Genomic DNA, 10,086 nt, shown 5'->3' with positions numbered 1-10,086 from the left:
TAACCAAAAGTAAGTAATAAGGATCGAAATGTTACCTTAAAGTTCAAACTTACCCTTTTCGTTAAAAAGACAACTGGAAATTACCTTAGCCTGACTCACTTACCTGTCCCCAGTGGAATCGCCAAGCTGTCGGAACCGTCTTTCGGTTGGGCCCGGAATTGGGCTTCGACTTGAAATGAGTGGGTTGGAGTCGCCACCGATTATTTATTTAAAAATAAATAGGTTAACCGGATACCTTATTTCTTACCTGATCTGCGTCTTTCCAAAGATATGTCCGATTCGGGAGTCGGTTACAGTCAAGGAAGGATTAGCACCCTTGAACTGCCCTTTCGGTACTACGTAATTTCCAGATGTCTTAAATTAAGAAAATTGTAATTTAAATTAAAAGGTAAAATATTGATCCGAAGCTTACCTCTGATTGGTGAAAATTCCCCTTAAGAGTTAAAAAATGTTAGATAATAAAAAAAGAACAAACGAAATAAATAAAATATAATGTACACAAAAAGAAAGAATGAAATACGAATAAATATGAATAAAATATGCAAGGAAAAATACGAAAATTCAAATGAAGAAAAAGGAAAGAAATGGAAAAAATGTAAACAAATAAATAAAAATATATGTGAAAAAATGTAAAAACAAAGAAGATAAAAAAAGACATGAGTAGTATATATATAATAAAATAACATATGAATAAAGGAAAATAGGTAATGTATATATATATATATAAACATAAGAATATAATACAATATAGCGTAAACAAATAAAAATTCAAATATATATATATATATATATAAATAAATAGTAAATTCGAAATATAATAAAAATATATATAAGTATAAAGGAGTGAAATGAAACGAAATAAAATCAGGTGGCCGAATTAGAAGATAACCAAGGGAATTAAACCGATTCGGGGACCAAATTAAATGTTTTTTAAAACAGAGGGAGTCAAAACGCGGTTTACCCCCTTTTAAATAAAAACGCGCGGATCCTCTGATGATGGATCGGGTCGCATGGGTCGTGTACGGGTCGCATTTATAAGTCAAACATTTGTTTTAATATTTCATTTCTCCTCCTCTCTCGCTGAAACCCCCTCCCTTTTCTCTCCATTCTCTCATCAGTTCTTAGGCCATGAAGAACACTGGCCGTGAGTTCCCAGAAACTGGCCTTACGCCGTCCCATGCCGCCTCGCCGCCGCCGTTGAACGGCGCCAGTCGCTGTTCATCGGCGGCAAAAATAATTTTTTTTTGTTTTTTTCATAAAGCCCTTCGAAATTTCTTTCCAAAAATCACCATAAATCTTTCAAAAAATCGGCCTCGGGGAGTAGATCTAGCAATAAAGTTTTGAAAAACTTTACCCCAAAGTCATCGGCCGTATCTTTTTGGTCGTTTTCAAGCCAAACCACAAGCATAAACCGACATGCAAAGGAAGAGATGAACGAACAAAGGTAAAAAGAAATGCTACCTTTTTATTTCTGTGCGAATCGTTTACAAATACTTTGAGTTTGCTTCGATTTTCTGTGGTGTTTTCGTGATCTCTCTCTCTCGTCCTAGTATCTTTGTGCGTATTTTGTGCCTAACCTCTGGTAAAAATCCCCCTGTAATCTTTGGTATTCGTAGGATCCCCCATTACAATGGATGTTTACATCTATTTATAATATAAAAAAACCTATTTTTAGATTACACTTTTGAATCCTAATGGAACTCTAATGCTGGATTATTGCTTTGGTTGTTGATGACGGTTGTGACTCTTGCGCCGGATGACTCGGGGACCGTTGGAGAGGCGTGCAAGCTGTGGTGTCCTCGAGCGGCTGGAAACAAGGAATGCGTGCTGCTGGTGAGGGCGTGCTAGGTTACGTGGGACTTGGATTTGGTCCACTGTTGGGCCCTGAAAAAAAATTTAAATATAATTTTATAATATAAATATATATATTATATAATATAAGGATGAAATTTAGTGTATTCAATTAGTATATGCATATAGTTTGGGGATCAATTTAGAATGAAGATCGAAATTTGAAGATAAAATTAAAATATTAAAAAGTTGAAGGACTAATTTAAAATGATAGTCATAATTTAAGGATGAAATAGAAATATTTAAAAATTTAGAGACCAATTTAAAATCAGACTTATACTTTGAGTACATCACCAAACAGTGGTCTCCAAGTGGCAAACAAGAAATTGTGGTATTGAGGGCCGATGGGCGTTTGCCATCATTAGGCACGGCTCTAATTTCCATAAAACCGTATCCTTTTTCTCTGTCGTAACTTTTCTCCCGCTCCGCCCTCAACCCAGGCCGGGAACTTCTTTGAATTCAAAACACTAGTTACGGTTTCCCAATCCCACCTACATAAACAGATAAACTAACATTTGCTACCAAAACCTAATCTCAGGCTTTTCCAAACTAAAAAAACTATGCCATCTCCAATCCTGCCCATATCAAACCACCCTTCCTCCTCTGCACCACCACCCAAAACGGTGGTCAAAGTTAAGATCGATGTTGTCCCATCGACAACCCTCCGCATCTCCTCCCAATTCGAACCTGACAAGGCCATTACGCCTCTCCTACATAGAGTTTCCAGTTACAATTCAACAAGCGGCCTTAACAACAACTCTAATGTTTCTTTTGCTAACAACCACCAGCAGAGATCTCGCCGAATTCCCAGCGATAGCTCCCTCGCTTTGCTATCCGATTAGTCTCCCCGCCAGTCTATTAGCCGGGAAGTGGGCCTTGCTGCTGCCGATACCTTTCTCCTTTCTCGATTATGTGTGAAGCTTTTCTGCTATCTCGTGTATGATTCTTTTCCTGTCCATTGTGATACTTTATATGCTTATTTGTTTTGTTAGTCATTTTGAAATTCTTGTTTTCGTATGTTAAATATTTCTCATAGATTGAGTGCCATGAACTTTTGTTTGAGGTGTTCTGATTCTTTCTATTTTGTAAAATGTTTAAGTACTATTTCTGGGATTCATATTCAGCGTTTCATAACAACTTTTATTCGGATGGTGCCAAAATCTTTGTACTAGCGTAGAATGATAGAAACGGGAAAAAGAAGGACCAACCATTTGGTTTTAGTGGCTCCTTGCTATGTTTTCTATTTATTAGAAAGCAGAATAGGTTTCCTTTACTGACTATCTGGGTTTGGAATGTGCTGCAATACCTGAAGCTGTAAGGGACGTATCTTTTTATGATATTGATTGATGACCATTTATGTAAAGCTCCCTACACACCAGTTCTTCATTTCTTCAAGAACTTGTATAGGTTCAAACACATATCCGGACATGAATATGGAGTACGATACTCCAAATATATGAAAAATGTACTTACAAAAATTGCCCATATTCGACACTAATGCTCAAGTCCAGGTTACATTTGAAAATCTAATAATGATTATTGAGGAAGCTTTACTTCTATTATTGTCAAGACCCGTTCAAAGTTTTCAAGAAGAAATGTAGCACTTTCATCTTAAGGAGACCTAGAAGAATCTTTGTCCTATAGCTAGGACAAAAGTGAAGTAAGATGGTTAAGCTGAAATTGAAGGTAAAATTTTCAGCATGATCAGACAATGAATCAGTTGGCTGAGTAGTGAAGATGTAGGAACAGAGTTTCATGCATTGTAGTTCAAGAAAATTCTTGATGAATGCAAGAAGATTATAAAAGAATTCTTTAATGGGATACAATTATTTAACAAACTCAATTTTTGGTGTTGGTCAAAAGAGAAGAGTAGAAGTATCAATTCCCATACACAAGGCTTTGAACTTCAAGATCAGAGTGCCTTTATCATTTTTATGTCGCACAAGGACTTAGGGGTTTTTTATTTTTTGAAATTACTGTCAGCTGAGATTCTAATATCACTTTTATGTTTAACCTTTTATGAGATGTGTTCCAGGTTTTATTCAAGGTTATACAAATATTTCCCATATATTTATTTATTACTGAATTCGTTTCTGATTGTTGGTTTTACTACTAGATATTTGCTTCTAGTAGGAAAGAGGGAAAGGATGCATTTGACTACAAAAACAAACTACTTCCTTACTTCCTTTAGGAATTTAAACTAAAACATGATTTATTTGAATTGAAGTGCATTAATTTAGATTTATATAGAAGATTCATGTTAGATTGTAGTCATTTTTACCCATTTATGATTTGCTTTATACCAATCTTCTTGGAAGCAAAAGGCAAAGAGTTAAACTGTTAAAGTCACACAACCAAACAGAATTTTAATTTGTGACATTTTCTTTCTGTCATCAGTTTATATTTAACTTGATGGATCTGAAATAGTATAACGAACTTACTTTTCTTTTGCAGTTGCTTATTACTACTTTTTCTCCAGACAGGTCTGTAGGAACATAATATATGGTGAAAATCCTAGAAATAGGTAAAGTTGGTAGTCTGTCTATTTCCTTTGCACTTCCAAGTAATTTACTTTGTATATCCCTGCAATTGTACAGGAACTTTCCGGCATGAATAACTCAAATTTTGTTTGCAGGCTTGATCTTTATTTGCCTAAAAGCAACCATTGTACTAAACCAGTGGTAGCTTTTATAACTGGTGGGGCTTGGATTATTGGGTAAGCCATTTGTTGTTTCTTGATGTCATTTACATGGACACGTAGTAGAAACTCTCAATTGTAATGGCATATGGCTCTCCTTTAAGTTTCTTGGAAGATAAAAGATCCAGTTTTGTTGTGTGATCATACTGAATGATACTTAACATTCTTAGAATGAAAAGTAACCCATATAATACGAAGGGGAAGTATGATCTATAAGATAAAGATAGTGATCACTTCCCTTTTTCTTTTACGGTTGCCAAATTAAGTTCTGATCACTGCCATGGGCCTATGGCTACTTTTTCTGTCATTATACCTCTTTGGCACCTTATTTGCTTTATGCTTGCTAATATATTCTTTAATTGTTTCATATATCTTCGTTTTTTTTTGTAATGCAGTTATAAAGTATGGGGTTCTCTTTTAGGTCAACAGTTATCAGAAAGTGACATCATAGTGGCATGCATAGACTACAGGTGAAATATTTACTTTTAAGGCAAAAACATTTTGTTGAAGAGATGGCCCTATTTTTCTGGATCAAGACCTGACCAATATTCTTGATTTTTTTTCTTCTTTCTGATCATCCTTCTTACCATATATTTGTTACTGTAAACTGATTGTTGTTATAAGCTGGCCATTCAAGCATTCTTAAGAATTGCATATAGAAGCCTTCGTGATTTGATGATCGTGAAATTTAACATGTTCTCTTCTTTTATTATCAGCTAGACTCCTGTTTAGTACACATTATCTGCAGAATTTTTTTCTTAGCTTGTTTAGTTTTAAAGTTCTTATTAGGGAAATTATTTGTCTATTTAGGGCATGTAATGATCGCATAATAAAATTTCGTTATCTTACCTTTTGTTGGTCTCACATCAAACTTCTTTAAAATGTGTTACCTTTGGTTTTATCAATTTTACTCGTCATTCATCTTCTTTTTTATACTTCTTCTATTCTCGAATTTCAAATGTAATGTTCTTGATCAACCATGTTTTTCATGTATATAAATTTATCAATGGGATTCTAAAGTGACTATATCCCATATATTTTTTGGGTACAAAGGTCTGTAAGTTGTATTTTGATTAATGGTTCCAGGTGCAAAATTTAGCACTGCTCACTAATATTTTGGAATATTGTGTAATTATTATTGTTTGGTTAGTTACAACATAACCGCTTTACGTGGTGTAAATCTTGATATTTTAAGGATCGGTCCCTTATTCAAAAGCCTCATTGATTACTGTTTTAAATTTATGCTTCAAGTGTCCTATTTCTCATAGTTGGAATCTTCATGCAGAAATTTTCCACAGGGCACAATAAGTGCCATGGTGGAAGATGCTTCTCAAGGCATCTCATTCGTTGAATATGGAGGTGATCCCAACAGGTAGATGATCAGTAATGTTCCCTTTTTTATTAATTTGAATCATTATATTTAATATTATATTCGTGGTTTCTCTTTTTAGGATTTATCTTATGGCAGCTTGCGCACTTATAAACCAGGCAATCAAAGAAGCTAGCTAAGGCAGTACTTCTTGGAGTGTCCCAGATAAAAGCTTATTTTGGTTTATTGGAGGTAATTATTAAAATTTTATAATCGAGGAACTTTATTACCCGCATGAAGTGGATATGGGCACTAAAACAATACAGTTAATTTTTTCCTTTTTCTGTTATCATTAATCTGGTCCTGAAATTTTAAGTTAATTTTGAATATAGCTTTCATAATAATAATAATAATAATAATAATAATAATAATAATGATGATGATGATGATGATGGAACGCCTTTTTGGTTTCAAATTTACTCAAGGTAAAGCACACTAATTGTTTGTTTGTTTGTTTGTTTGTTTTTTCTTTGATACACTGATTGTGTTATATAAATGTATATGTGTATGTGTATTTATATATTCTAGTCTTCCTCACCTAATTAGCACTGATTTCTTCTAAAAGGTAAAGGGTCAAAGGTAGTAAGTGAGTCATTATAGAACAGTGTTTTGTATTGGGAGGATGGTTTTTAATAGCACTCGTTGTGCTCACTTCTATCTTTGGGTTCCTTGTTAAATGCTGAAAGTTTTTTTCCTCCCCATTTCCCCTTCATTTAGTGCATTAGTTGTTTGGAAAGAACATCTGAATGTTTATTATATGCAAAACACGTTAGCAGATTATTATATAATAAAGCAATTCTCTTTTTGTGCTTATTCGTTAATGCTCAGTTACTCTAACATTCCCCGACAGGTACAGTCTTTTTAACCTTATAGATCACTTTCACAATCGAGGTTTATACTGTTCGATCTTTTTAAGGTATGTAATTTCCAGGAAACGCATGTTTGGATCTATTATGTGTTTGTTTTCCTCTGTTGAACAATTGTGTCTGCATTTTCATACAGCATAATGGAAGGGGAGGATCTTTGCATCAGTACTCTCCTGAAGTATTGATGCAGGACCCAGACGTTAAGCCTGCTGTTTCTCTTCTTCCTCCTATCATCTTTTTCATGGTACTGCAGATTTCTCTATTCTGCGGACGCCAGGTATAATCTCGTCTTGTGAATTGATAATTCTAAATATGGGTTGTTCTTTTTCGATTTTATTATATGTGCATACAATAGATAAGGCCCTTGACGGTCATCGTATATTCTTCAGCATTCCATTGTACCATTTGCTCTAAACTTCCATTATTGTTGTGATGTGGCTACGTAAACTTAATTTGGGTATAGGGAATTTAGTCCGCTGATTAATATTATATATAGCCTTTAATACTTTTAGTTTGTAGTAATTGCTGGATGGGTAGGCCATAGATGACTGAAATGTCCCAAGGTGTTTTTTTTCTCTTATTCATGTTTTTCTTTCCCTTGCAGTACAAGTTTTGCAGATGCACTTCGAAGAAATGGAGGGAAAGCAGAATCCGTTTTGTATGATGGAAAGACACACACGGATTTATTTCATCAGGTAATGGAGGAGTGACATATGCTTTTAAAGTGTTTGTTTGATTTGTTGTAAAAATTCAGGATCCCATGAGAGGTGGCAGAGATGAGATGTTTGAAGATGTTGCCATCATACATGCTGGAGATGAAGAAGCCCTTGCAAAAGATGCCGTGGCTCCTCCAAGAAGACGCCTTGTACCCGAATTAATGTTGAAATTGGCTCATAATGTCAGCCCTTTTTAGACATTCAATTCAAGATTCATCTGTCATTGTCAGATGCTATGAAAATAGAAGTTATGGATGACGATCCAGCTTTATTCCCCTCCAATTCTGTTGTCCTTGCTGCCTTCTTTGAAATCCGATTTGGGTACAAGACATGAAGTTTAAATTAAAAAGTTCGCAATAAGTTGAGCGAAGGATTCGGTTGTTTTTCATGCACACACTTTAAATATGCTTAATTTTTCTATTATTGAAATGAGTAAAATATGACAGAGATAGAGGTCAAATCAAGTTAAAGACCAGCCCACCTTCGGCCCACTTTCCTTACCTAACCTTTATTTTTTTATGCCCAAGTGCGTAGCCCCCGAGCTTCCCTTTACTTTATATATGCTACACTGGACTCTGGGGTCTAGTTAGAATTCATTCGCTGACAGAATCGCCATTGGAGATGGATGTGGAGGAAGCAAAGCCGGTGCCACGAGTAGGGGTGGTGGTTTTCGTGTTGAAGGGAAAATCGGTCCTGTTGGCGGCGGCGCTCCTCAATCGGTGCTTCTACCTTCGCTCTCCCCGGCGGCCACCTCGAGTTTGGTCTGTCTCTCAACTTTACTAGTTAAATCAATTATTTTTGTTTCTCTTGCATAAATTAGCTAATTAAGTGGTGCAGGGGAGAGCTTCGAAGAGTGCGGAGCCAGAGAGCTGAAGGAGGAGACGGGTCTGGAAATAGGGAAAGCAGAGTACATAACAGTGACCAATAACCTCTTCCTGGACCAACCCAAACCCGCCCATTACGTCACCATCTTTCTGCGTGCAGTGTTAGCGGATCCCATCACTTCCACAAAACCTGGCCAAACAAGTGCGATGGTTGGGACTGGTACGAGTGGGATAAGGATAAGCTGCCCCAACCTTTGTTCTGGCCGCTGGATCAAATGGTACGAAGCGGCTTCAACCCCTTTCCATGAATTCCCCCTCATTACTAACTTGTTTCTATCACTCTATGCATTCACATAATCTGCTGATCCCCCCTTATCAACCTTCGTTTCCACTGCACTTCTATCTGTAACGTTTTGGTTTCTCATTTTTCATCCAAGTATCTATCTGTTTCGCATGTCACTCTTTTAGACTTCTCTAAAATACATGCACTCTTTCAGTACATATAAACTTCTTTTTTTTTTGGGGGACAAAAAATACATATAAACTTGGACAAACTGAACAAGATACATTAGCAACTGGATCAAAAAAAAAAAAAGACACGTTAACATGGTTACACCCAAATCCAAATATCGTTGTTACATACATATTTGAGAGCAAGTATTTTCATTCCTCCCATGGGATTATATCAAATAAAAAATGGAGGTAAAGTAATGTTACTCTTGTGCTTTATGCTACTAACACTTCTATTTCCTTGTTCATTACTGTTTCTCATGCTTCAAAACTTGTCTCGCAGTTGTTACTTAGACAATGGTTTAACATACGAAAAAAGTTGCGCTTGATGAAGATAGATACTTTCTTTCAAATGGAAACCGAAACTTCCAGCTTGGACAATACTAACCATCAAATGTCGCGTACAGTTGCACACCACACTACTTGTAATGTTTCTATCACCAAACATGGACACAATAAAATAAAGAGAAAATAACCTTAGTGACAAAAAATGTCTTATAATATATGAATTTAATCAAAAATTTTTTGGATTTGTCAAAATGACCAACAAATTCGCAATGCAAATTCTAATTTCGCAACTCAATTTTCAATTTCACAACGCGAATATGTAAATCGGATTGCGATTTTGGAAATTCGCAACGCGAAAGTCAAATTCGCAATCGCAACTAAATTTTAAATTCGCAATGCAAATTTAATTTCGCAACAGGTTTTAGTTTCGCAAAATAAATGTTTTTGGTATATAACAACGCAGCAGCAACAACTCATAACCTAAATCCCTAAATCGCAACTCATTCTATCTCCATCTATCACTCTCTCTCCGGCGACATCCGTTCCTATATCCAACGACATCCTTCCCTATCTCTATTTTTTTACATAATTTTATTTCTATATAATTTTTCAATGATTTCTCTCCCAAATTATCAACTATCAACTTAATAAATGAATATTTTTCTCTAAGTTAGTGATGATATCTAGTTTATAGCTTGTTTGTTTAGTAAATTAATTTATAATTTGTAGAATGAAATCATCTAATGTTGATCATGTTTGGATAGATTTTTATTTTGGAGGGTCATGGGAGAATGTTCATGGTGTCTTACAATATGTTCCTTTACCCATGAATCTTCAACTAAAACTGCATTAAAAAAGTTAACTTATGAAACTCTAATGTTACGTGTTGCAAAGAAATTGAATTTAGAGTCTCTAAGTGGATTTAGGCTATCTTATCAGAGAAAATATAAAGTTTATTTTGTTA

At 35.2% G+C, this 10,086-nt stretch overlaps 2 protein-coding genes across 2 annotated transcripts; both read left to right on the top strand.

The window, feature by feature from the left end:
* Positions 1-2,411: 2,411 nt before the first annotated feature.
* Positions 2,412-6,058, top strand: LOC120197351 (probable isoprenylcysteine alpha-carbonyl methylesterase ICMEL1). The gene is made up of 7 exons (XM_039198908.1): positions 2,412-2,615; positions 2,694-2,788; positions 4,331-4,375; positions 4,487-4,567; positions 4,945-5,019; positions 5,835-5,921; positions 6,001-6,058. Exons 1-7 carry the CDS (start codon positions 2,412-2,414, stop codon positions 6,056-6,058), a joined length of 645 nt encoding a protein of 214 aa, XP_039054839.1.
* A 1,807-nt stretch (positions 6,059-7,865) lies between these two features.
* On the top strand, positions 7,866-8,747 carry LOC120197271 (geranyl diphosphate phosphohydrolase). Its single transcript, XM_039198860.1, is given in 4 exon segments — positions 7,866-8,198; positions 8,200-8,261; positions 8,338-8,514; positions 8,517-8,747. Coding segments are annotated over 4 exon segments (432 nt in total). The 5' UTR covers positions 7,866-8,121; the 3' UTR covers positions 8,633-8,747.
* The last annotated feature ends 1,339 nt before the right edge of the window (positions 8,748-10,086 follow it).

This window comes from Hibiscus syriacus, unplaced genomic scaffold, assembly GCF_006381635.1.
Source record: "Hibiscus syriacus cultivar Baekdansim isolate YM2019G1 unplaced genomic scaffold, ASM638163v2 tig00117048_pilon, whole genome shotgun sequence".
In the NCBI taxonomy this organism is placed as follows: domain Eukaryota; kingdom Viridiplantae; phylum Streptophyta; class Magnoliopsida; order Malvales; family Malvaceae; genus Hibiscus; species Hibiscus syriacus.
This window is presented reverse-complemented; position numbering and strand designations above follow the sequence as displayed.